The 26243-nt window shown below is 56.0% G+C and overlaps 6 protein-coding genes across 6 annotated transcripts; 3 read left to right on the forward strand and 3 right to left on the reverse strand.

Moving 5' to 3' along the window:
• Positions 1-23: 23 nt before the first annotated feature.
• On the reverse strand, positions 24-1851 carry BCV69DRAFT_301586 (putative methylmalonate-semialdehyde dehydrogenase mitochondrial precursor; the record flags this gene model as incomplete). Its single annotated transcript, XM_025494581.1, has 3 exons — positions 24-209; positions 302-1549; positions 1636-1851. 3 exons carry the CDS (start codon positions 1849-1851, stop codon positions 24-26), a joined length of 1650 nt encoding a protein of 549 aa, XP_025345294.1.
• Positions 1852-2260: 409 nt separating this feature from the next.
• BCV69DRAFT_253380 (putative aldehyde dehydrogenase) lies at positions 2261-4049 on the forward strand (the record flags this gene model as incomplete). The annotated part of the gene is made up of 4 exons (XM_025490514.1): positions 2261-2788; positions 2871-3143; positions 3219-3798; positions 3874-4049. The coding sequence occupies 4 exons, from the start codon at positions 2261-2263 to the stop codon at positions 4047-4049; spliced, it is 1557 nt and encodes a 518-aa protein (XP_025345295.1).
• On the reverse strand, positions 3680-5819 carry BCV69DRAFT_274421 (4-aminobutyrate aminotransferase). The gene is made up of 2 exons (XM_025491038.1): positions 4638-5819; positions 3680-4523 (listed from the first exon to the last, which is right to left on the reverse strand). Exons 1-2 carry the CDS (start codon positions 5772-5774, stop codon positions 4155-4157), a joined length of 1506 nt encoding a protein of 501 aa, XP_025345296.1. The 5' UTR covers positions 5775-5819; the 3' UTR covers positions 3680-4154.
• Positions 5820-6277: 458 nt separating this feature from the next.
• BCV69DRAFT_301589 (kinase-like protein) lies at positions 6278-9127 on the reverse strand (the record flags this gene model as incomplete). The annotated part of the gene is made up of 1 exon (XM_025494582.1): positions 6278-9127. One exon carries the CDS (start codon positions 9125-9127, stop codon positions 6278-6280), a length of 2850 nt encoding a protein of 949 aa, XP_025345297.1.
• Positions 9128-10781: 1654 nt separating this feature from the next.
• Positions 10782-18979, forward strand: BCV69DRAFT_274423 (hypothetical protein). Its single transcript, XM_025491039.1, has 2 exons — positions 10782-11281; positions 11355-18979. Exons 1-2 carry the CDS (start codon positions 10981-10983, stop codon positions 18911-18913), a joined length of 7860 nt encoding a protein of 2619 aa, XP_025345298.1. The 5' UTR covers positions 10782-10980; the 3' UTR covers positions 18914-18979.
• A 946-nt stretch (positions 18980-19925) lies between these two features.
• BCV69DRAFT_274427 (hypothetical protein) lies at positions 19926-26239 on the forward strand. Its single transcript, XM_025491040.1, has 4 exons — positions 19926-20828; positions 20934-20954; positions 21162-21252; positions 21343-26239. Exons 1-4 carry the CDS (start codon positions 20241-20243, stop codon positions 26031-26033), a joined length of 5391 nt encoding a protein of 1796 aa, XP_025345299.1. The 5' UTR covers positions 19926-20240; the 3' UTR covers positions 26034-26239.
• The last annotated feature ends 4 nt before the right edge of the window (positions 26240-26243 follow it).

Genomic DNA, 26243 nt, shown 5'->3' on the forward strand with positions numbered 1-26243 from the left:
TTTCGACCTAACCCCCTCTCCGCTCACGACATGGTTGGCATATTCACCGATGCCTTGCCTGAATGGGACCCGGTAGCCGAAGGGGGCATGATTGGCTTCCACAAGCTGGTGATCGTCTTCCTCTTTGTGTAGAACTCCACACCCGCCGTTCCGTAGAAGCCGTGACCTCCAAGTACAGAGGCCTTGCCACCGCTCCAGCTGAACATGGGCTGCAAGGTGGGACGTGAGAAAGGAGCATAATAAGAAAGGAGAGATTAGCTGATGGTGACTCATTGGTAGAGAGAATAGCTCGGCAACTCACCAATGGCACCGGGACGGCCACGTTCACTCCGATTTGTCCGGCATTGCACTCCATCTCGAATCTCCGAGCCACATTGCCCGAAGTCGTAAAGACGGCCGCTCCATTGCCGTAGGGGTTCTCATTCACAATTGCAAGCGCCTCATCGATGGTCTTTGCACGGATCACAACGAGCGCAGGTCCAAAGATTTCCTGGTCGTAGCAACTCATGCCGGGCTTGGCTTCCAAAATACTTGGACCCACCCAGTTACCATCAGGGAGTGAGTCTGCCATGAACTTCCTACCGTCCAGTAGGATCTTGCCACCTTCCTTTTCGCAGGAGCCAATTAGCTCAATGACCCTCTTGCGAGCGGCGGGCGAGATGAGCGGACCAAGGTCCACGTCCGACTCGATGCCGTTGCCAACCTTGAGCGCCTTTGCCCTCTGCATGATACCGTCTTCGATCCACTCGCCTGCGTCCCCGACCGTGACGACGACGGAGAGGGCCATGCAACGCTGACCAGCAGCACCAAAGGCAGCTCCGGCAATGGCGTCTAGGGCGGCGTCCCTGTCGGCATCGGGCATGAGGACGGCGTGGTTCTTTGCGCCCAGGTTGGACTGCACCCTCTTGCCATTCTTGGTACCTCTGTGGTAAACGTGAGCTCCTCCACGGTCACTACCGACAAAGCTGATGGCCTTGATGCGAGGATCATCGCAGATCCGGTTGACCGTATCGTGGGTGCCATGCACAACGCTTAGCACACCAGGAGGTACACCTGCCTTTTCTGCCAATTCGACGATGATCTGCGAGGCACCCGGCACTCTCTCTGAAGGCTTGACGATGTGAGTGTTGCCTGTGACTAGAGCGACAGGAATGGACCAGAGGGGGCACATAGCTGGGAAATTGAAGGGGTTGATCGAGGCAGTCACGCCAAGAGGCTCGGTGCGCACAAACGTGTCCATATTGCTCGAGACTTCCAATCGCTTGTCTAGCAGAAGAGAAGGAGCGCCTGTAGCGAACTCGACGACTTGCAGACCACGCAGCACGTCACCCATAGCATCGCCAAAGGTCTTCCCTTGCTCGGAAGTGATGACGCGGGCAATCTCCTGCTGATGCTCGCGAAGGAGAGCGGCAAACTTGAACATGATCTGTTGTCGACCCAGCAGAGAAGTAGCCCTCCATGCTGGAAAGGCTTCCTGAGCCGCTGATACAATCGCCTCGAACTCCTCGGCAGTGGTGTCGGGGGCCTGGCAGAGGACATCTTGGTTCGTCTGTGCGTGAGGTGAAAAGGGTGGGCTTCAGCCCGCGGAGATATGCAGGTACGATGCCAAAGAGCAGGGCACGCATGGGTACTCACTGGATCATGTACAGGGCTGAGCTTCGAGGCAGAACTCTCGACGAACTTTCCATTGCAGTAGTTGGGTAGCGTTTCTCCCTGCTGTCGAATCCCCTTCCAGCTGTGGCTCAATGTCGCGATTCCAGCAATGCTTCCTCGGAGAGAGTGAGCCAAGGCCGACTTGCGCGCCGTCCTTGCGACATTGCGAGACATTGAGATCGAAAGAGATGAAGCCATTACGGAAGTCGAGTACATACAGAAGATCCAGAGAAGAGACGATGTCAGAGTTGCCAATGTGTAGCAGGCGGGCGAGCGGTCAGGGACAACCGGAGATGTTCGGCGATTGGTTGTGGAGAGCCGGAATGCGGGGAAAGGCCGCCTTCCGTTCCGGGCCACTCGGGTCACGCTCCCTGCTTCCCACGCCTCGGCGCTCTCCGCCGGTTGAAGCGGAAAGGGGTCGGCAGCTCGCAGGGGCCAGCAACGGTGGGAAGGGATAGCCGAGAAGCGGATGTCGAAAGGGGAAGATAGCGATCAAGAATAGAGCTCAGAGATAGCATTCGAAACAAGCTCAAGGGCAAGGCATACTGATTGGAAGTATCTCAACACTATCAACCGCAACATCTGATTCACATTCTAACCGCCCGATATGACGTCTCCAGCTTCAATCACCTTGACCTCGCCGCGAGGCACCAGGCTCACCTTTCGCGATGGCATCTTCATTGGCAATGAATTCCACGCCTCACAAGCTGGGCAAGATGGCAAGATCACAGTCTTCAATCCTGCGACTGGGCAGGAGCTTTGCAAAGTGACAGCTGGAGGAAAGGAAGACGTCGATGCTGCCGTCGAAGCTGCTGAAGAGGCGCTCAAGACTTCCTGGGGCCTCAAGAGCACTCCAGCAGAAAGGGGCGCGCTGCTCTACAAGTGGGCGGATCTGATCGAGCAAAACGCCTCGGAGCTTGCAGAACTGGAAGCAATGGACAATGGTAAACCTCGTTGGATGGCAAAGGACTTTGATATTGCCGACTCGATAGCATGCCTGCGCTACTATGCTGGTCTGGCTGACAAGGTTTCGGGCAAGACTATTGAGATGAAGGACGGGGACAACTTTGCCTTTACTCGAGTCGAGCCGATTGGCGTCACCGGTGCCATCATCCCGTGGAACTATCCCATTCAGGTCAGTACGGAGTACTTGTGCCTATATGGCTCTTTCATCAGCACCCTGATATACGTCTTCTCTCTTTGCCTGCTGCGTGCAGATGGCTGCCTGGAAGCTCGGGCCTGCCCTTGCAGCGGGCAACTGCCTCATCTTGAAGCCAGCAGAACAGACACCCCTGTCAGCTCTAAAGCTGGCAGAGCTAGCAGCGGAAGCCGGTTACCCTCCCGGTGTACTCGCCGTCATCAATGGATACGGCAAGGATGTAGGTGCGGCTATTTCGGAGCATCCCAGGATCAGAAAGGTCGCCTTTACCGGAAGTACGGTCACGGGGAGGAAGATCATGGCTTCTTCAGCTCACAGCAACTTGAAAAAGGTAAGCACCGGAAGCGAGATCCGGAGTGCACTAGATCAGCGACTGACGCCCGTCTTTGCGAACCTGTGACTTCAGGTTACGCTCGAACTCGGCGGCAAGTCACCCGTCCTAGTCTTCGACGACGTTGACATCGAAGAAGCCGTTCCCTGGGTCGCCCTCGCCATTCTGTTCAACATGGGTCAGGACTGTTGTGCAGGGTCCCGCCTCTTTGTTCAGCGTGGCATCCACGATGCCTTTATTGCCAAGCTCATCGAGGCATTCAAGGCGCACAAGATCGGTGATCCGTTCGACGATACCTCTTCCCATGGCCCGCAAGTCAGTAAAGAGCAGTACGAAAAGATTATGAGCTACATCGAGTACGGCAAAAAGGGCGGTGCCAAGGTCGCCTATGGTGGAGGAAGAGCAGAGGCGGCCGCAAAGGGAGACCTCGCGGGTGGATACTGGGTGGAACCGACGATCTTCACTGGCTGCCAAAAGGGCATGCGCATCGTTGACGACGAGATCTTCGGGCCGGTGCTGGCCGTCATTCCCTTTGACACCGAGGAAGAGGCAATTGAGATGGCCAATGACACCGAGTATGGACTCGCTGCTGGAATCTTCTCTACGGGTGCTTCGCGGTGCATGCGAGTTCTGGCTGCCCTGAAAGCTGGCACGAGTGAGTGGAGAAGTCAATCACCCACACTGCTCCATGCTTCAAGCTGACGCCTGCGCATCTCCTCCCCTCCTTCAGTTTGGGTCAATAATTATGCCCTCCTGTCAAACGCGGTACCTTTTGGAGGCTATAAGCAGAGCGGGATGGGTCGCGAGCTCGGGGTGGATGCTATCAAGGAATGGACCGAGGTGAAGAGCGTGCACTGGAACATTGGCACTAAGCTGGACTGGCCACTGCAGGGCGGAGGTGCATGAGCAGGGCTCTCACTTTCGCAAGACCTGTGGGCATTGTACGGTCGTGAGAGCAGGTGACGTGATTATGACCTCTTGGTGACGAAACGAAGTCGAGATCATGCCCCGTTAGGCCATCTCCTTCAGCGTCGCCTCCAGCGTCTCCGCAAAGATTTCCAGCTCCTTTTCTCCAAAGATCAGCAGGGGCCGCAGTCTGACTGCCCTCTCTCCACTGCCTCCAACCAACACACCTCTCTTCCTCATACCAGCCACAAGTGCATCCCTCTCTTTGCCCGTTTCACAATCAAAGGCCTGGAAAGTGCCTTCGGTCTTGCCTCGCAGGTTCTGCACTAGGGTCGGGTAGCGGGAGGAGAGGGATGCGAGGATCGAGTGCAGTTGAGTACCCATGCTGGCGGTATGAGAGACGAGAGAGTGGGCCTCGATGTATCGGATGATTTCGCGCGCTTGTATTGCTCGTGCTGGGTCGCCCATCCATGTCTGAGACACAAAGCAAGCAAGAAGGGCATCAAGAGGGCAAGAACAGCGTCAGTATTATTGGGAAATTAGACTGATGAACGTACATAGGTCTCACTCTGCTCTTCCCATACTCACGTTGAAGTTGCGGTACCCGGCCGACGGTCTGAGCTCTTCAGTATGGTAGTACCCAGCAGCCTGCATCTTCTTGCTAAAGGACACAGCGTCTGGCGGTGTTGGCAGATCCCACTTCTCGTGTGCCCAAAAGGTTCCCGTAGCGCCCACACCAGTCTGCACCTCGTCCACGATCATGTACACTCCCTTTTGTATTGTCACTTCTCTCAGTCTGCGAAAGAAGTGCGGAGAGGCGTGGTTGTCGCCCCCTTCGGACTGAATGGGCTCTACGACGACGGCAGCGACGGGCGCCTTGGTCTCCCATTGCTCAATTGTCTCCTCGACGAGAGCAATCACCCTTTCCTCTTCCTTGCGGTTCTCCGCCTCGTGCTCCTCCAGTGGGTACTTGAGAGCTGGCCAGTCCACCGCTGGCCAGTCAAAAGCCGGAATATCCAGCTTGTGGATCGGCTTAGACCGCGTCGTAGATAGGGATCCAAAGAGCCTGCCGTGAAAACCAGTCTTGAAGCTAAGCATACTCAACGTGGGCGCGCCCGGCGCAGCATTGTCCATACTTGAAGCCATGGTCTTTTGATCAAAGTCAGAGTGGCCTCGCTTGCGATGCATATACGCCATAAAGCACGCCTTGTAGGCCGATTCGTTTGCCGTGGAGCCACAATTGGCCGTGAAGATCTGACTTAGACCACGCGGCCGCACCGAGTCCTTTCGCAGACCGGCATCGAGTGTGGCCCTCCAATCCACTGGAGGAAATACGCCCAGCGCAGGACGATTCATGGCTGCCATGGCAAACTCTTCGGTGCGGGCGACCTTTTCCAGCTCTTCATTGCGGTAGCCTACACTAATGGAGGCAATCTGTCCAAACATGTCGAGATGGGTATTATCGTCCGCATCGACTACATAGTTTCCCTTGCACTTCGGGTACTGTAGAGCTACGATGGCAGTCCTAAAATCTCCCACCTGGTTAAGGTCATCGAGGACTGCCTTTGACTTGGGACCGGGGACGGAAGAGGTGAGGACATTAGGTCCGGAAGGCTGGCCGGGGTACGTGCCAAAGCCGCGCCGGCGTAGGACTGTAGCTTGTGCACGAGAGGCTGCAGTCCTTGTAAGCGATGCAGCGGCAGAAGAAGACGAAGCGAAAGTCATGATGATGCTGATGATGTTGATGGTGGACAGTACTGCGTTGAACCGGGATGCAGGATGCGGGAGCCACCCGAGAAGCTCTGACTCCCACACTCCATCTCGGAAAGGCAGCGTCGGCAAAGTGCGGGGAATCGCCGAAAGATGATCCATCGGCGCAAAACAAATTGAGTCTACGACCAAGTCACGTAGGAAGACGAACGAGGTGATCCATACATTGGCAACGATTACAAGGGCCATACAAAGGCATGGTAAGAAAAGGTACAAACTAAAAGTACAGGGCATGCTATGGAGTCGAACATGTAGTAGTGACGTCGTGATGAGTTCATGAGATGTAAAGGGGATTACGAGTGGACGGGTGGGGAAGGATGGTCCGGTGAGACCTTGAGAGAAAGTGGAAGCTGAAGGAGAAGAGCATCGATAGATGTGCCGCCGAGGCTGAGAAACGCGAGTGTCGATGAGGGCTATGTTCCCCCTCTCGGGGCAAAATCGTTCGGTCATCCCCTCGATCATTTCAAAGCTCTCAAAGTCTCCTCGCGGATTGCTTCCAGTCTCCTCCTTACCTCGCTGGCCTTGGGACGACGCAGCGGATTGGCAAGCAGCATGTGCTCGAGGAGATCAAGAGCAGACTGGGGCAGCTTGCCCCCGCCAGGAAGGAGCAAAGCCGGTGAGCCATCGCGATAAGGCGATCGGTCCTCTTCCTCCTCTCGTTCGTCTTCGTCTTCGTCCTCTCGCCCAGTGCTTCCAATGGGCCGACTGTGCGATGGGAGGGACGAAGTCTTGTGGTGAAAGCCCGACGCGGGCCACTTCAGCGGCGTGCCCGTAGCTTCTAGACTAGCACCACGAGCGTGGGCGGAGACACGAGGTCGGATGGGGCTGCTACCATTCTGCGGATTGCTTCCTGCACCGTGCAGATACTCTTCTTCGAGGCGATACTTTTCTCGACTGACTTCTGCAAAGGAAGCAGTCAGAGCCAATGAGAGATCGAGGTCAGTCGAATCCTCGGTATTCGTACCTTCGCCTTCTTCGGCTTCGGGCTCCTTGGCACCTCCGTACGAAATCGTCCGACGCAAGACAGAAGGTTTGGGTACAACACCAGTCTTCTGAGCACCATTTCGTGTGATCGCCGCCGATCCTGGGTTCTCCGCAGCGACTTCCGATGGAGACTTCCCGTGAGGTGCGTAGTTCTTGTGAAGAGATAGAGCGCGGTGATGACCGGCCTCTCTTGCATCACCTGCGCCAGCTGAACGTCTTTGCGGATCAGGGGGCACCAACACACCAGCCAGCGAGCTTGGTTCGAGGAGTAGCTGAATAGCAGCTAGAGATGGAGTCTTTCCGCTCTTGGTGGTGATGCTAGAGGCAGTGGACTCGATGCTGTCCGCACTTGAGTCCCTCCTCCTGGACGACCGCTTCGTGGCCGATCCGTCCTTGCTCTTCCTCCTCAGACTGGTATGCCTGCTAGCATTTGTACTGCCCGCGTTTGAGCTCGAGTCGCCCCATCCTTCGGCGACCGAGATACGTGCGATACGGTCATTTTCTTCCGTAAGGAAGAAGCGCTCCTTGCGGTGCAGCATCTCAATCATGCTCTTAGCTCGGGCCATGGGTTCGACTCCCGTCGCCAACGAGTACAGCAGCGCACCGAGACTGAAAATATCCACTGGGAAGCTGACTACATCGCCACTCTTGCCTCGCTTAGTCAGCTCTGGAGCTCCGTACGCAGGCGTTCCCAAGCCAAGGCCATCTGTCAGAGGACTCGTAGAGGCATTGGGGAAGAATGCCGAATTGAAGTCGCAGAGCTTGGTCCGGAGATTGTGATCGAGCAGGATATTCTCCGGCTTGATGTCGCAATGCACGCAACCTTTGCCATGCATCCATTCCAGCGTTGCGGCAAGCTCGCAGGCCCAGTGCAGCCAGAAGAAGACGTCAATTCTGCTGGAATGCCTTTGCGAATAGGTAGCAAGGCTGAGAGGCAGCAGCTCCAGTAGGATCAAGAGTCGTGGTGGATCCGTGGAGGAGGAGCCCGCTGGAGCGGCCAGGCTGCCAAGGGAATGCTCTGTAGCAGAACGATGGAGGTCAACGCGCGGGTATCCAGCAGCCTGGAGAGCCGCGGCTGATGGAGGCAAATCGTCTTCGCTGCCCTCATTACTCGCTCGAGGAGCTTGAGCTTTGTCTGTGCCATGCCCATTCCGTAAATGGGCGGGCTCAGAGTCCTGCCAGGCATCAGATGATGTTCGACCCTGCATCAGTGACGGCGACTGCAAAGTTGAGTTGGAATCGATGGTGCTGTTACTGGACACCGAGCTGTCGAGCGACGTTTTGTCCAATGCAGGTGTCGGCATCGGTGAAGTGACGGCCAAGACTTCGTCTCGGATGTCAATCAATTTCACAATTCCTGCATTAGGCCCCAGTCTCCTCAAAGCAAAGGCCTCGTCCAGGCCAAGCAATTGAGATTGCCGATCCGGATGCAGACGCTTGACTGCACAGAGCTGCCAGTCAGACGGAGGCGCAGCATTTCTCAAGGAGCCGTACCGGCGTCTGTATGCGCCCAGAAACACATCACAGTGTCTGCCCTCTCCAAGCAGGAACTCTCTCGAGGGCGCGAGACGAAAGTCGACTTCCTTGGACTGTCGAATCCGTAGTCTCTCACGTTCCCGCTCTTCTGTGTTAGACCTACCCAAAGACTGCCGCCGCCTCAGGTCATCAGCGGCTTCCGACGGGAAGGCCTCTGCATCCATCGCATGGCTGTCTTGGATGGCGTGTCCTGCGCGTCCTCCTCGCACTGCGTCTTGACCTGATGACCAGTCTCTACGAACAGCGAAGCTGGGTGAGGAAGTCGGCGTGTCGAAGAAGAGACTGTTCTTTGTGCTGTTGGCAGGCGAGACCGAGGGCGATGCCGCGTCGTTGCACGTAGAGAAGCGAGACATGGCAACGGAAGATGGGGGCGGCCTGCGGGGCGTACTCGGAGCAGAGCCGAAGATGTCGTTGCGAGACTTGAGCGTCGCGGTGCGATGCAGTCCGGGTGAAGAGGATGCGGACGGCGTGGTAGGTGAGAGAGGCAGGGTGCTACTTGGAGGCATGATTGGAAGCAGGTCCTTTAGCAGCTGCGTCGGATGTGGCCCTTGCTGTTGCGAGAGCAGCTTGTCCAGGTTTGTACCGGTAGCTCGCTCGGTAGAGTCCGGTGGTGTGAGTGGGGGCGAGGGCTGTGGAGAAGGCGGCGATGAGTACGATGGTTGACCGTTGTCCACAGCATCCTGACCGGGAGCGGACGAGACTGCTATCGGGGCGGTCTCGATGCGCCAGGGTCCACGGGTTGCATTGCGATGGCCATTGAAACCCGGCGCTGAATTACCGACGGGCATCCTCGAGGCGGGCGGATGATGATTGCTACTGCCGTAACTCAGGCACGCAGATGAAGATGCTGTCGATGATGATGATGATGATGGTGATGATGCCAAGGCAGTTGCTGAGAGCAAATGGCGCGGCGACTGCGACGACAGAGTCGAGGACGACGACGAGGACGACGAGGCGGACGCGTGGCGAAGTCGTTCGTGATGCTCGTCTTGCGACCACTGACTATTTCTGGACGTCGGCGAGATGCCGTTGCAGGTCATGTATTGTTGTAGTGAGACTGGCCCACCGGTAAGGTCAGAGGCACCGCGAGCTGTGGAGCAGTTCGCTGCCGACGGCAAGAGAGCCGGCGCGGCAGGGCACCGCACGTTTCGGCAGGATAAGGTACAGCGCTGACGAGAGGATGAAGAAGGAAGGCAGAGGCGGGTCGCACGTTGCGTTGGGCAGTCAGGGTCGATGGATGTTGTAGTTGAGGCAAGGATAGGATAGCAGCAGAAGATGGATGGGACGTCGTGCGGATGCTTGTCAAAGAGAGAATGAGGCAGGCAAGCGGGAGCAGATCCCAGGCGGGAGCAGATCGTAGGCCGAGCGCCGATCCGGTAGGCTGGAAGGGGGGTGGATTCAAGCCCCGCTCAATCAGGCTGAGACTAAACGCGTAAGGGTGAGGTGCCTGGCGAGCACCTTGGCCGCCGGCCTTTTCCTCGCCTCCCATCCGCTCTGCCTATAGCAACGCATGGCAAGGAGAGCGGAAATAGCGACAGCAGCATGGACGGCAGAATGTTCCTTCACTCATGAAGTTGTATCGCTTGGAGGGCAGGGTGAGCCACGCCATGCAGGCCACTGGCGATGATGAATTGCAGTGGAGGGAAAAGTCGCCGACGCAGCTACCGAGCCAACAGGCCTGAGTGAGACTCGATCGAGGAGACCACCATGAGGTGCGGCAGTCATAAACTTTGTACCAAACCTCTCACGGGCATGAGTCCTCTTCGCATGCTGAACCTGGCCCTTCTTACCAAGACTCTAGGCCTGCTCCGCCTCTCCGCAACTCGCGGTGTCGTGTGCCCTTGGGAATGCTGCAGCGTGGGGAGGCGCCGTCCGCCGGTCTCGCCGAGTGCCTCGTGGCAATGACTAATCACACGGGCGGGCAGCAGCAGCAGACAGGCAGGACAAAACGGGCAGCGTCCATCTTCTTCTTCTCCTCTTCCTTCCATACCCCTTGAATCTCTCGTGTCACTCAACACTTATGTCTCCCTTGAGACTTTCAACCACTCCACGAAGGCACAGAGGGATCATGTGTCGCGGTAGACAGCGACTGGGGTTGAGAAGGTAGAGTCGTCAGCAAGGGGGAGGTCATCTTTCTCCTCTGGCGAAGCCAAGAAGACTGGGCAGCAGGCTGTTCGCATAATGTCACTACGAACGTCGGCATATCAGCCTTCCTGAAATCACAATCAGCATCATCGTATGACTCATCCTTGTAGTGTCAGTCCATGGACTCGTCTCTGAATACTCTTTTGCTCCTCGTGACCTTTGGGTGATGTGAAGGACTGACTGCAACTACTTTGCACACTGGGGCTACCCACGCCTTCAGCCTCTCTCTCCGTTCCGTGACTGGCTCCGCTCGACGCGCCCCCTCTTTCCGCTTGCTCGACGTTCCGTACTGCAACACTTCAGAAGCTGCAGTTCCTCCCTGCCGCCTCCTGAGCGTCATCGCTGAACTCCCGTCTTACAATCTGCACTTACTTGAGACATCCTCGTATGCTGTACATTCTGCCCACGTGACGGACCGCTCGGCAAGACCGCTCTCCAAGACGACCAGACCAAGCGAGGCAGCTCGCTCGCCGACGTTCGGTACCTCCTATTCATCATGTCTCGCGGAGGAGAGCCGCCTTCAACCAGTACCGTGCTAGGCCGTTTGATTGGGGAAAACGCCAGGGAGCGCAGAGCAAGGTACAAGGCTCTCAAAGAAAGTGGTAGGAGCCTCGAAGATGTCGCAGTCTGGCCTTCCACCGAGAGTGCGGCATCGGCGGAACCTGTCGCCTCTACATCCAAGCTCGAAGCTGGAGGCGAAGTAGCTCATGCAGAGAGGACAGCCCACTTGCTCTTACGAGTCCTTGGCCTCTGCTTTGTTGTTCCCTTGATGAGAATAGACGATGCGGGGATACCAGGTGAGTTTCCGAGGCAGGCGCAGTATGATCGAAGTCTCGCCGTCTAATTCTCACCCGCGCCAATATCGCTCAGGAAACACCGAGAGGCATGGCATCACAGTCCTTCAGGCACTCGAGACGCTCGAGTCGATGATCCAAGAACAGCCTGGTACTCTCGAAGACGTCTTTCAGAGCAAGCCTGGAGGCAACACAGGAGGATATGACATGTACTCCTCCACCACCCTCGACTTGTGGTTCTGTCCCAGAATGCTCGTGGCGGCTGCTGTCCTCTCTTTGAGGGCTAGTGGCGTTCTCCGAGCTACCTCAACAAAAGGCGCCGATGAACCAGGTGTCACTGTTGCAGCCGCTGAAGCGGACCACCTTCGTAGACTGCTACTCGATCGAATCAAGAGTATGCTACGCTGCGCTTTGTTGAAAGCACAACATCTCGAAACTGTCAGAGCTATCCTTTGGGAATTCCTTGTGGCATGCCACCAAGCCCTAGTACAAGTGGACGACCCTCTCTCACAGGCTCTTCCATTCCGGACAGACTTCTCGAAGCGTTCGGCAAGTCTGAGTCGATCCACAACAACGGAAGACAGCGCCTCCCTCAGCTTCACATCTTTCTTCACCTCGAGGCATCCCCACAATACACATCTCACTCCTCCCAAACCCGGTCAACGGCCTCCGGGGGAAGGCATCGCTCGCTTATGGATGCCTGAAGACCAGACCAGCTTCGAGCTCAATCTCCCAGTCAAGGATCTGACTGCTCAGGTCCAGCATTGCCTCTCTCGCACGCTCTTGTTCTGCTCAGTAGATGTCATTATCTCTCTTGCTGCAGAGTTCCCGGCTTACCTAGATGACATCGGCCAAGCAGCTTCAAAGTCGCTGTTCATCAATTGGCAGCACGACCTCAATTTCCGCCGCTCTGATCTCAAGGCTAGGATCTTGCCTCCGAAGATCGTAGGTCAGAGGTACGAGATCGTGCAGCATCGCCTCCAGAATGGCGGCGAGAGCAGCACATTCTCCGAGCGAGAATTCTTTGGCTTGCTCGCAGCTCAGACTGCGCGGCATTTTGCAGAGGGTACAGAGACTTGGGGTACGTCAAATCAGCGCACAGAGCTTTCCATCAGGCTCAGAGACATTTGGCGTATGATGCGTACATCAAGGAAAAGGCTGCCAGTTGCTGCCTGGAATTCATTACGGCGTCTGGCAGGGACATTCCTGTCCAATCTTGCAGAACCATTGCCAGATATCTCAGAAGCATTCGATGAAGAAGACATGAACGACGGTCAAACTGGGTCTGCGATGGGCGAGACAAAGGATAATCCATCCGAAGAGCTCGCTCGGAAGTTATGCGCCTACGAGGGCCTGCTAAGCATCATCCAGCTGTCGGCTCTACCGAATCCGTTGACGTCCCTTCAGGAGAAAGAAGCCACTCAGCTCCTCTGCGGGGAGGACTTTGACGGTACTGCGATTACTGAAGAAGACGAAGAGGAGCAGGCGGCATCCACCCACCCTTGGCTGCCGCTTGAGGAAGCAAGGGAAGCGCGTAGAGTCATCGGTCACCTCGTTCGCAGCCGTGCAGCAAGCCAGAACGGGAAGGAGAGGAGGACAAAGAGACCATGGGCGGAGGATGACTCGACCTCTCCCAAAGCTGTGAGTCTTGCACAGCTGCTCAAAGCCGGAGGACTGAGAGAAGACGTGCATGTATCAGCGCCAGAAGAGGACGTCGTACATGCCTCGGGTCTCGACGAGGTTCTCCGTAATGAGCTCTTCATTTGCGCTCAGGCGGACTGTGTCAGCGAAAGACAAGCCTCTGTCGCGCAACGGCAGCGACTGTCACTGCTTCGATGCAGTCTCTGTGACAACGGAGACTACCCAGGACCTTCCGCTGCAGAGCAAGAAGTGGAAATTGTAAGAGCAGACCATGTCCGCTTGGTGTCTACTCTTTACGGAGATCAGAACATCAAGGAGACATTATTTGTCGGCGCTCTGAACACGATAGCAAGACAGACGGCTCACTATCCCGTTGAACGATTTCTGGAGATCATAGATGCAGGCTCACTAGAAGCACTCGTCAGACAGGGCCTGACACATGCGCATCGAGAGATTCGCTTGGCCGCTGGCCGATTGGCATTCGCGATAGCAGCGAAGCACATTAGCACCAACGGCGACGGAGATCTGGCGAGCTTACGAAGGCGTCTGGCGCCATTGCATGACATTCACGAAAGTCTCCTTGCCGTCAGCACGCCCAAGGTCAAAGAAACGCTCATCATCAGTCTGGGCAACCTAGGACGCATCAACAAGGAAGAGATCCTTGAGAACGTCTTGTTGCAACTCGTGCTTCAGCTCAACAGCACCGTATTACTGCAGTCTTGTGCCTACCTGCAGATCACTCAATTGGCCGCGCATCACCGATGTAGTACCTATGCCCTTCTCTCACCGTATTTTGCTGTCATCAGTCCGCCGATTGTGGAGAGGATGACGTCGGCTCCAAGTCTGTTCCTGGAAGTGCTGAAGTTGACGAATCAGAATCAGGCAAAGTTCCTGCAGGTGACGCTCGACTGGACGCTCCCTCGAGTCATTGCCGCCCGCAACACCAAGGCACTCGACCTCATGGTCAGCGCTCTGGGCACGACGATCCCAAAACTCTGTCTAGAGCAGGCGCCTGCTATTCTGAAGCAGTATCTTCTCCTACAGCCACAGAAGCGTGATAAGAATATACAGCTGTATCTGGACACTATTCGGAGAGCATCGGATCAAGAGGTGCCTCTCAAAGGTCTGTATCGGAGCTACATCGGTGAGATCCTCGGCCACCTTGTTGCGTGCTTGGGTGACGAGGATCGACGACCCCTTGCTCTGGATGGGCTGCGCCACATACAGCATACTCTGACTGTTGAGCGCAATGAGAAGAGCAAAGCAAAGGCGGCCATGTCAGGAGGTGGTGACCTTTCGGCCTTTCTACGAGAAGAGATTCTGGGCATTCTAGCTTGGCTCAACGACGACTTGATGAGCGTCAATGGCAAGCGCTCGCCGACCTACAAGGCCATGGTTGCTAGGTCCATTGGAGTCTTCATCGAGGTGGTGGGATCGTCTATCAGCATGGTAGCACCACAGATCATGGCGACTTTGAGCAGCACTTTGCAGGTTCCCGAACTAAGGACGGCGACTCTTCAAAGTTGGCAGACGTTCATGACTACGCTGCGGTTTGACGATGTCGGTCCATTCATTGGACAGACCACCGCTGCTCTGCTGTCCGAATGGTCACACTTCAGCAATGTAGAGCGCAAGGTGGCCGGCAAGATCCTCAATTACCTCGTCGTGGAAAACGCTCAGGAGATGAGAAAGTTCAGTGCCGAGATCCCAGACATGGAAGATCTCGCCACAGAGCTGCCCGATGTATGTCGCAAGCTACGATCTTCGAGACAGGACTGGTCGGCCGAGCAGCAGCTCCAGCAAATCTTGGAGCGCGTTGCAGACGAGAATGCCAGCATCAATTTGAGATCGCTGCATGAACTCAAAGGCTTCTTGCAAAATCATCGTCGATACATTCAAACTCAAGCGTCAGGCACAGCTTTCGCTCCCATTGTTGGCACTATCATCACTGCTCTTCTGGGAACGCTGCGTCGATCGGACGACACGCAGCTTGAAATGAGGGACCTTTGTCTGGAGTGTCTGGGCATGCTCGGAGCCGTTGACCCGGATCGTCTGGAGCTGCCAGCTGAGGACAGCCCTCATAAGCTCCTGCAGAACTTCGAAGATCGAGACGAGACCATCGACTTTGCAGTCCACCTCATTCGAGACATCCTGGTCAGCGCCTTCCGGGCTACTTCTGACACCAAGCACCAATCTGCGCTCGCCTACGCCATACAGGAACTTCTGCGTTTCTGCGGCTTCACGTCGGCTCTCCTTCGACCCAATGGAAGAATCTCCTCCCTGAAGGTGAAGCAAAGGTGGAATGACCTGCCTCCTGCAATCATCGACACGGTTGCTCCTTTGCTCGACTCAAAGTATTCCATCACGCACGGTCCTGCCACTAGCCACGACAAGCCCTTTTACCAGCATTCCAATTCGTACCGAGAATGGATCGAGATCTGGGCAAATCACCTCATGCAAGGTGCCAAAGGTCAAGATGCCGAAACGGTGTTTGGCATCTTCCGAGTACTCATACGGCATCACGACCTCGATATCACGCAGCATATTCTCCCACATGCTGTGTTGCACAATCTTATCTCAGGTACAGATCAGCAGAGGGAGGAGCTGAGAGCAGAATTTGTAGCAGTGCTGCTTGACCAAGTCGATCCTACCATGGGCTTTTCGCCTGATCGACGATTGCTGTGTGCACAAACAGTCTTCGGCCTCATGGACCATATGAGTGCCTGGCTCAGATTGAAGAGGATGGAGCGGTCCAGACAGCCCCGCCAGCGTCGAGATCCGATAGGTATGGCCGGTGGAGAGGACTCGCTCACGAACATCGAGTCTGTCATCGCAAGTATCTCTCAAGAGCTCATGGCGCGGGCTGCACTTTATTGTCGAGCATACGCACGATCTTTGCTCAACTTTGAGCAGCGACTAAGAACGTTTCGCTCGAGTGGCAAGCCAGATGGTGAATTGCAGACATACTATGAGAATCTTCATACGATCTATGCCAGTCTGGACGAGCCGGATGGTATGGAAGGGATCTCGACTTGCATCATCTCTCCTTCGCTAGAGCACCAGATCCGGGAGCACGAAAGCACAGGTAGATGGACTTCCGCGCAGAGTTGTTGGGAGGTCGAGATCCAGTCGAAGCCAGATGACGCTTCCAACCACGTTGGTCTGTTGAGATGTCTCCGCAATCTGGGACATTATGATACCATGAGGACCCACGTTCGAGGTGCCCTGAGCGTTCACCCGCAATGGGAGGAGATTTTGGCTCCCTTTGCCATCGAAGGCGCCTGCATTCTGGGCGACTGGGATGAAGCAGAGCAGATCTTGAGCCGGCCCGGAGAGCAACAGTCTCCAGAACATGCAATGGCTCGTGTCTTGCTTGCAATGGCTGGAAGAGGCAACGAAGCCATTTCGGACGTCCTCCAGACTGCTCGTCGGCAGCTTGGCAAACCCATTTTGGCTGCCGGACGCGGCTCTTATCCTCAAATCTACGACTCGGTGCTGCAGCTTCACGTCCTTCATGAGGCATCTCTCATCGAGGAGCTAGCGCAAACGACTGATCGAGGTGGCAAGAAGCTCGATGGACTCCTACGCAGTCTACAAGCCCGGCTAGATGCAACACTACCATCCTTCCGCATCCGAGAGCCCCTTCTCAGCCTTCGGAGATCGGCCTTTAGCACCTATGTGGAGCCAGGAAGCACTGAACCAGCTTACAAGGAGCAGATTGCAGCGGCTTGGGTATCGACGTGCAAAATTGCGCGCAAAGCAGGTCACACGCAAACAGCGTATAGTGCAGTCTTGCAAGCAATGGTGAACCAAGCGCCCTTTGCCTTCGTGCAGCGAGCCAAGCTGTTGGCCGATGCAGAGCAGCCGCATGCTGCCATGCAAGAGCTTACGAACGCGTTACAGACCATGACTGCTTCGATGAGAGCTGCGACGGCTGGGTCTGCAATCGACTCGGGCGTCATTGACCTCACCGGTGCTTCCCATCCCAGCGAGGTCGACCAAGCCATGTACGGAAAAGCAGTCTTGCTCAAAGCTCGCTTGTTTGAAGCTACTGGACGCTTCATGCCAAACGATGTCATCGAGCAGTACAAGGAGAGTGCAAAGATCTGCAAGAGCCTCGAGAAGGCGTGGTACTGTCTTGGTCGATACTATGATACGTTGGGAGGTGCGACCGTGGCCAACATGATGACACAGCACTACAGTGTGTGCCGGTACTTCTGCAAGTCCGCATCGCTTGGTACAAAGTTCTTCTACCGTACTCTGCCAAGACTTCTGACAATCTGGCTCGATGCCGGGGAAGAGCAGCTGATTCTTGACCATCAGAATGGAAGGTACAAGGCAAGTTCGGACAAGAACAAGAATGCCGATGCAAGTGATCGCATCGAGACATTCAGCAAGATCAACGACATGATCAACCGTAGTGTGCTCAAGTTGCAACCGTACCAATGGCTGGCAGTCTTCCCACAGCTCGTTTCGCGTATCGTGCACAAGAATGAGGCCGTCTGGGCCATCTTGCAGACAATCATTGCCGTCGTCATTGAGAAGTACCCACACCAGGCCATGTGGGGAATGGTCGCAGGCTTTAATTCTACTGACAGTCATCGTAAGCGTCGAGCGAACGCCATCGTCGACATGATGAAGAGCTCACGACAGGGCTCCAAGGAGGCCGTCAAGATCATACAGATGTCCCAGAAACTCGCTCATGAGCTGCTGGTCCTGTGTGACTATCCTGTGCAAAAGAGCGAGACCACGCTCAAAATGGAGACTGCTTTCCCTGCCCTTGCCTCCCTGGCCGGCTGTGGACTGATTCTGCCTCTGCAGTCGTCGGTCACCGTCAGTCTCCCGGCCAACAACGAAGTCAAGGCAGACCACTATCCCTTCCCACCGAATCTGCCCTTGATTCAGGGTTTCGAGTCAACAATCGAGATCATGAACTCCCTTCAAAAGCCTCGCAAGATTGTCATCATCGGTAGCGACGGCAAACACTACCCTTTCCTCTGCAAGCCCAAAGACGATTTGCGCAAAGATGCACGGCTGATGGAATTCGACTCGATGATCAACAAGCTCCTCCAAAGCAATTCAGAATCTCGTAAAAGGCATCTACTGATCAGGACGTATGCCGTGGTGACGCTCAATGAAGAATGTGGTCTCATTGAATGGGTTCCCAACACGGTCGGTCTGAGACATATTCTGCACAAGCTGTACTCCTCGAAAGGGATTCACCTCTATTCCAACGATATCAGAGTGGTCATGGACGAATGCAGGAAGGACCCGCGCAGAGCTGGTGAGCTCTTTGAAAAGAAGGTCCTAGTCAACTACCCTCCTGTCTTCCACGAGTGGTTCCTCAACACCTTTCCCGAACCGGCAGCGTGGCTCAAGGCACGGTTGAGCTATGCTCGAACATGCGCCGTCATGTCCATGGTAGGCTTCGTCCTTGGACTCGGAGATCGCCACGGCGAGAACATTCTCTTCGACTCGGTGTCTGGAGACACGGTCCACGTCGATCTAAATTGTCTCTTCGAGAAGGGATACACATTTGAGATTCCAGAGCAGGTGCCCTTCAGGCTCACGAGGAACATGATCGATGCAATGGGCGTCACAGGCTATGAAGGAGTGTTCAGGAGAGCGGCAGAATTGACCATGGGTATTCTGAGGAGCAACAAGGACTCGTTGATGTCAGTGCTGGAGGCAATGGTTCACGATCCCTTAGTAGAGTGGGCGGTGGCGGACACGGGAGGCGGAGGTGGGCGCTCCAAGGCTGCCAGAGAAGCTGCAAATGGGGCGCCCAAGCAGGATCCGAGACTCATAGAGGCAAGGAAGAGTCTGGATCCGATTGCTAGAAAATTAGACGGGACCATGAGAAAGGGGGATATCAGGGTGGACCAGTGGACAGCCCCTCTGGGCAACAACAATCTCGTGGATACATTGACGAGAGAAGCGGCGAGCAACTATAATCTGTCGAGGATGTATGTTGGTTGGTCCTCTTGGCTGTAGTCTCTCTAGCTGTAATGTAATTGTATACCTCATCGATCATCTGTACCCTCGAGGGCGGGGTCGTACTTCTGCGCCGCGCTGCTGCTGCCTGCCTGCCTGCCTGCCCGACCGCGCCGAGGGCGGAGCCACGCGAGATGGGCCCGAAAGCCCGGAGTGCCTCAGGTGCGCTGCCCGGCTCCTCTTCTCCCTCCCTCTTCCCCACTCTCCTCCCACACCACACTTACCGCACCTCCATCCCCTTCCACCCACACCATGCCATCCACTGTTCTCCTGCACATCGCCACGGTGCACAGTGTCAATGGCGTGGTCTCCTCCTCTTGATTGTCACCCTCTTCGTCTTCACCGTCACGGCTTGCGTGCTATCGTGCTGGATGCTCATCGTCCACCCCGACCGCTGCGAAGTGGGCTCGCCCGCTGTCGTATGGGTAACACTTTGCAGTCGTCCAGGCACTCTTGCGTCAGAAAGAGCTAGAGACTGCGACAAAGTGAAGCCATGGAGAAGTGAGAATCATACTCAACGCACCGTGAGACAAGTGGCCAGTATCGCCCATGTGATCAGCTTGTGCGCACCTCGCAGGTGCGGCCATCATCTGAATTCAAGGAGTCATACTAGTCCTCTTGTCGCACTCTCGTTGCTGTGATGCTCCATGTCGGAAGCGTAGCACTCGAAGGGCACCTTCGGGACAGCCGAGAGACCCACCTGACATTGCAGTCCCCACTCTGTCATGCATCACTCTTGCACGATCACTACCCCCCTCGCGATCATGTATACCCTGTAATCCAGTCTCTTCGTCACCTTTTTGCTTGCTATCAATGCCATTACGTCTCGTCATGCTCAGATTTGATTCCGAGGTCCCGATCCGGCTATGAGTAATCCTGCCTGAGGGAGAAAACGTGAGGCAGAATGCCGCCGGGGACGTCTGCTTTCGCGCGACGTCGTCGACGACGAGCAGCAGCCCCGGGGCACAGAAGCGGCGACGACGACGACGAGCAGAACCTGCATCCTCGCCATCCTCCTTCTCCATACCCATCCTACGACACCCATCAGCTTACTCTTTACCCCTCACATAGGCATTGCTCACCACTCGTCTACCTTTCCTCGACACTCGCCATCACTCCCCTCATCGGAAGCTTTCTTTGGCGCAGCGCATCGGCGGAAGGGGGGGACACCAGCCCCACCTCACCTGAGCTCACCCACCTCGCGTCTGGACACTGAAAGGCGGATCAATTGCGACTATCGTCTACTTGAATCACTTCTCGGACTCATACGGAGACATTCACCATCATCGCCAGCTGCAGCGGCTTCATTTCGCCAGAGTGAGCCGTGATGCAGGGTGCTCCGGAGGCCTACCCTCCTCCTGGTCAGGGTGCCTCTCCTCCTACGGCAGTCCTACCTTCTTCAACGAGCAGCTCTGGTATCCAGGCTGCCCCTCCTACAAATGTCTCTGCCACTACTTCCACCTCGGCCGATGTGGCCGTGCCGCAAGCAGCAGCTCAAAGCAGCAACCTGGCCTTTTCCAGGGCAGCCGGCTCTTCTCCCGTAGCCCTTCCGCCGCCTCACTTTGCACCTGCTAAAGCTGGTGAAGCCATGGACTCATCGAGTGCTGGAGAGGACGACGACGAGGCATCCGATGCTAGCCAAGGGCCCTCATCCTCTCAGCGACCTCTCAACGGAGCAGCCAAGGGAGCCCTAGCAGCTCAGTACGACTCGGTCAATGCCTCCCCTGTGCCTTCCTCTTCGCGCCTGACAGATGAGGACAGTGGCACAGACGATGCAGGCAACGCAGGCTCTTCTGCACCTTCACACCGCCGCAAGGAAGCCTCAACGGGAAGCTCGCTGAAGCATGTACACAGGCAAAAGAAGGGACTGGAAGAGGCGGAAGCTAATCCTGACCTGTATGGTCTGAGAAGATCGGTGAGTACAGTGATACTTTTCAAGCTTCGAAATCGACATAGTCTTAGTCACTGATCCTTCGTCCGTTCATTCATCCGTGTCCGACCACCATTCTTACTATCACAGGGCCGAGCGCCGAAGAAGGCCGTGAGTATTGGCAGATGTGGCTGTAGGCGGCGGGCAGCGGCAGCCCGAGGCGTTTGGCGGGCCGAGGCAGCAGCCAAGTTCGCCTTTCCGTCGAGATGGAATTTCCGCCTTGGCACGGCAACGCGGATCTGGTGGCTCCCAGGCTAATCTCCGAATCACCATTGCACCTCTGACACCACATCCCCTTCCATTTGAAACTACACACAGTACGTCGATACAAATGATGAGAGCAGCGAGGAGGAAGAAGCTCCTGTTGGCCACAGCAGGAGCACTGCCAAGGGCAAAGGCAAAGGTAGAGGTGAGGACGCGACTGATTTGAGCCCAGTGATTCAGACTCCGACCTAGAAGCTGATCTTCCTCCGTTGCTACTGCCCCTGCTCGGACCTAGTCTCTGCTATTTCCCGAGGTCGGTCAGCTGCTAGTACCCCTCTCACCTCGGGTCTATCGAGCGCCTCGGACGACAGCGATGATGCCGATGATCCCGACGACGAGGAAGACGATGAGGCAGACGAAGACTTTGCGACAAATGCCAAGGACAAGAAGGCGGCACAAGCTTCACGCAAGCGTGCCAAGATTGCGGCAGCCAAGAAGGGCAAAAAGCATCGAGGCGGTGGAGGAAGTAAGGCTACCTCCAATTCTTCCCATCGCCCTACTCCTGACGATGATGCATTCCGGATCTCGGGCAGGACAGGCAAGCGAGTAACGTACAAGGAAGACTATGCTAATCTGGAGCTGTCCGACGATGATGATCCCTTTGAGGATCGTGCAGCGAGGGCAAACAAGCAGCGAGCTGCCGCTGCAGAGGCAGATGAGGATGATATGACCATCGAGCAGATCTGCGGTCACGAGAAAGACGACGATGTGCCTGAAGACGCCGAAGAAGATCCGAAGGTCAATCTGCGCTTCATTGTCAAGTGGAAGGGCTTCTCCCATCTGCACAACACCTCTGAGCTCTTCTCTTTCCTCAAGGGATGTCGAGGCTTCAAGAGGGTGGAGAATTACATTCGCAACATCTGGCAGCCTGCGTACAAGAGAATGCACGAGGGCGGTGCCTCGAGAGAGGACATCGAGGCAATCCGAGTCGACGAAGAAAGGATCAAGGAGGCCTTCGAGAGCTACAAGATCGTCGAGCGCATCGTCGCGCAGAGGGACAACCCGCCAACCAAGGAGCGGCCCTTTTCTCACCTGGCCTACCTCTGCAAGTGGAAAGGTCTCAGCTATGCCGAGTGTACCTGGGAGGCGGATGACGAGATTAGGAAGATTGCCAAACCGGCCATCGATGCATACATTGCTCGTGCGAGCTCAGGTATGGTCCCTGCGCGTAGCGAGAACTACGGCTCTAGTCGACCCAAGTACATCCGAATGACGGAACAGCCGAGCTATCTCACAGCAGGTGGACAACTCAAGGAGTTCCAATTGACCGGTCTCAATTGGCTTGCTTTCCTCTGGAGCCAAGGCGAAAGCGGGATCTTGGCCGACGAAATGGGACTGGGCAAGACTGTTCAGTCTGTTGCATTCATGTCTTACCTCGCTCACACGATGCATCAGTACGGACCATTCCTGGTCGTTGTACCGTTGTCTACCCTCCCGGCTTGGATCGAACAATTCGACAACTGGGCCACCGATCTGAACGTCATTGCCTACATCGGCAACAGCGAGGCTCGTGGCAAGATTCGCGAGTATGAATTCGGACCACCGAAGAAGCTTAGGTTCAATGTGCTCGTGACGACTTATGAGTACATCCTCAAGGACGCGAATGAGTTGCAGGCCATCAAGTGGCAATTTCTAGCAATCGACGAGGCCCATCGACTGAAGAACTCTCAGGCTCAGCTCTACGAAGTCCTGAAGGCCTTCAATGTTGCAGGCAAGCTCATGATCACGGGTACGCCACTGCAGAACAATGTCAAGGAGCTCATGGCTCTCATGCACTTCCTACGTCCCGATCAGTTCTCCCTCGACGTAGACTTCGATGTGACCACCGCCGACCCGGAGGCTGTTGCCGCTCTTCACAAGAAGCTTGACAATGTCATGATCCGTCGATTGAAGAAGGACGTGATCAAAGAGCTGCCGGGAAAGACGGAGAAGATTCTGCGAGTGGAGATGTCCGCCATGCAACAGAAGATGTACAAGGCAATCCTCAGCCGCAACTACCAGATCTTGAGTGCCGCCGGAGCTGCTCAAGTCAGTCTACTCAACATTGCCATTGAGCTGAAAAAGGTCTCTAATCACCCGTACCTCTTCGACGGCTCTGAAACGCCTTCGACGGAGCGAGGTGAAATCCTCAAAGGTCTCATCATGAACAGTGGTAAGATGGTGCTGCTGGACAAGCTCCTCGCCCGTCTTAAGAAGGATGGCCACCGTGTACTAATCTTCAGTCAGATGGTCCGAATGCTGGACATCCTCTCCGACTACATGACGATGAGGGGCTATGTCCATCAGAGGCTCGACGGAATGGTCTCTTCTGACAATCGCAGAAAGGCAATTGAGCGGTTCAATGCGGAGGGGTCTCCCGACTTTGCTTTCCTCCTCTCGACGAGAGCCGGTGGATTGGGTATCAATCTCGAGACGGCCGATACCGTTGTCATCTTTGACTCTGACTGGAACCCACAGAATGACTTGCAGGCGATGGCTCGAGCTCACCGACTCAACTCCAAGAGGCATGTCAACGTCTACCGACTGTTGACAAAGGACACAGTGGAGGAGGACGTCATCGAACGAGCCAAGAGGAAGATGGTCCTCGAGTACGCTATCATCCACCAGCTGGATACATCCGGTACCAACTTTGCTCCAGGCAAGATTGGAGCGAAGGACAAGGCAGCTGTGGCTGGCGGGCCTACCAAGGAAGATCTGGAGGCTGCTCTCAAATTCGGTGCCAAGAGCATGTTCAAGAACAGCGACGGCGACGAGCAGCAGAAGAAGCTGGACAATCTGGACATTGACGCCCTTCTTGCTGACGCCGAAGCGCACGAGACCGAGGCCAATGGTGGTGGTGCTGCTTCCGGAGGAGAGGACTTCCTCAAGCAGTTTGCTCAGGTCCAAGACTTCAAAGCAGGAGAAATGTCCTGGGACGACATCATGGGGCCAGAGGAGATTGCACGTATCAAGCAGGACGAGGCAGCAGCGCAGGAACAGGCTGTCATGGAGGCTCTCCAGGCTGCGTCCAGTCGGAGAAAAGCCGCTCAGCTTGGCGAGGGAGCCTACAAGGGTGACGGAGCGGTCGTGGCTGCTCGCAAAGTGGATTCGCCCCACCACGATGCCGACGCAGGTAGTCAGGGCGATGACGACAGCGACGACTCTGCCGCTGGCTTCAAAGGTAGAGGTAGAGGCGGAAGAGCTACCAAGAAGTCTGGCACCAAGTCGGTGCAGGAGAAGGCAGCTACCCTCAATGAGCGCGATCTACGTGTCCTATGCCGTGGTATCCAACGATGGGGCAATGTCCACCAGCGTTACGATGAGATTGCCAAGGAAAGCAAACTGGACAAGAAGAACCGCGCTGTCCTCTTGCAGGTCTCCGACGAGCTGATTGCAACGTGCGAGAAGGCTGTCCAGGACCATAAGGACTACATTCGCGGTCGAGTCGAGAGGGGCGAGGAGATTCTCAGTCTGCGTCAGAAAGCTGTTCTAGCTACATTCAGAGGAGTCAAGAACATCAACGCCGAGACGCTTCTCCATCGCCACTATTGCCTTCCCTACCTGGCTGAGATGCTGCGGGAGGAAGATGACCTCTTCACCTACAAGATCCCCTTCGAGACAAAGCCCACGCTGGGCTGGTCGTGCGAGTGGGGAGCGGAAGAGGACTCGAAGCTTCTCGTTGGCATCTTCCTCTATGGTCTTGGAGGATGGGAGGAGATTGAAGCAGATGCAAGAATCGGCCTGCACGGCAAATTCTTCCTCGAAGAGGGCAAGAACATCAAGGGCCCGGGTGGTGGGGCCGGAGAGAAGGAGGACAAAGGCAGCCCCGAAGCCGAAGGCAATGGCACCAAGGCGTCTAGCAAGGCAATCCCAAATGCAATCCACCTGGTCAGACGCGGAGACTACCTCTTGACGTGCATCGACGAATTGAAGCACCCAGAGAAGAAGCAAGTCGCTGCAGATGCTGCCCCTTCAGGTTCTGGACCCTCTGCCGCGGTGTCTTCGAGCGCCAAGCTGCCGGCTGTAAGGAAGATCAAAAAGAGGTCGCCCTCGGAGGGCAGTCTAGCCTCTCCGGCTCCTTCGGTCAACGGACCGGGGGCAGCTGCCAGTGGCAAGTCGGTGAAAGTCAAGAAGCCGCGGCCTACCATCGACTACTCTTCTTCATCATCCGATGAGGGTCTGGACAGTATGGACGAAGCCGAGTGCAAGGACCTCATGCGTCCCTGCAAGAAGCAGCTCAAGACGCTCAAGAATGATACAGAGAATCTCAAGGGTCCCGCCAAGCTCGCCGTCCTCAAGGAGTGTCTAGCTTCCATCGGATCGCGCATCAGAGATATTCTGGATGAGGAGAGCGAGGGGAAGACAAAGGAGCAACAAGCCAGGCTCGATCGTCACCTGTGGCACTTTGTCACCTTCTTTTGGCCTAGCAAAGACGGCGTCAAAGGAGCCAAGATCAAGGGCATTTATGAGAAGATGCACGGGATCCAAAATGAAGACAGGGCAGCGGGAAGCGGTATTAGCAAGAGCGGCGGTGCTGGGGCCGCTTCGAGCTCCTCGCCTGCGCCATTGAACTCTTCGTCTTCTCTCTCGGGTCTCAGAGCCGGTCAAGCGGCCGTCGACTCGCCCTCTCCTGCGCACAACGGTGTGTCTCTGAAGCGCAAGATTAGCGCCAATGGCAAGTCCGACGGTGGCAGTGGTGGTCACGGACACGGGCATGGCCACGGAGGCGGTGTCAAGGAAGAGCCGATTCCCAAGAAAGCCCGCGCCTCTCTTGCTGCTTCGCACGGCGGCAGTGGCAATGGAGCAGACGAGGCGCGCTACAGAGGCGCGTCGGGCTCTGCTACGCCCAATGGTGTCAGGGAGGAGAGGGAGAGGTACGATGTTTATGAGAGGCAGCGCGACTCGTGGAGAGAGAGGGAGAGGGAGCGCGAGAGGGATCGCAGGTGAGGAGGCTGAGAGGCCGGGCAGAAGTAGATCTCTAGCGGTGTAGTGAGGTGCATCCTTGGCCTCAAGAGAGGCGATAGAGACGGACAGGGCGGTGGAGCTCGTACGAATTCTCTCCCTTCATATCATGTTCTCCCCCATCCCTCGTATGATTTCGAACCCCCCGCATTCCAGCAAGACCTGACAAGCGCACATTATGTCCCCCCCCCCCCC

The sequence above is a fragment of the Pseudomicrostroma glucosiphilum genome (assembly GCF_003144135.1).
Source record: "Pseudomicrostroma glucosiphilum strain MCA 4718 unplaced genomic scaffold BCV69scaffold_18, whole genome shotgun sequence".
Classification (NCBI taxonomy): Eukaryota; Fungi; Basidiomycota; class Exobasidiomycetes; order Microstromatales; family Microstromataceae; genus Microstroma; species Microstroma glucosiphilum.

Coding starts and splice junctions, on each gene's coding strand:
- BCV69DRAFT_274427 (XM_025491040.1), top strand. CDS start 20,241: ATGCAGGGTGCTCCGGAGGCCTACCCTCCTCCTGGTCAGGGTGCCTCT. Junction 20,955..21,161: donor GCCGAGCGCCGAAGAAGGCC/GTGAGTATTGGC, acceptor AACTACACACAG/TACGTCGATACAAATGATGA. Junction 21,253..21,342: donor GGGCAAAGGCAAAGGTAGAG/GTGAGGACGCGA, acceptor GCTCGGACCTAG/TCTCTGCTATTTCCCGAGGT.
- BCV69DRAFT_274423 (XM_025491039.1), top strand. CDS start 10,981: ATGTCTCGCGGAGGAGAGCCGCCTTCAACCAGTACCGTGCTAGGCCGT. Junction 11,282..11,354: donor AGACGATGCGGGGATACCAG/GTGAGTTTCCGA, acceptor AATATCGCTCAG/GAAACACCGAGAGGCATGGC.
- BCV69DRAFT_274421 (XM_025491038.1), bottom strand. CDS start 5,774: ATGACTTTCGCTTCGTCTTCTTCTGCCGCTGCATCGCTTACAAGGACT. Junction 4,524..4,637: donor CCGGGTACCGCAACTTCAAC/GTGAGTATGGGA, acceptor TTTGTGTCTCAG/ACATGGATGGGCGACCCAGC.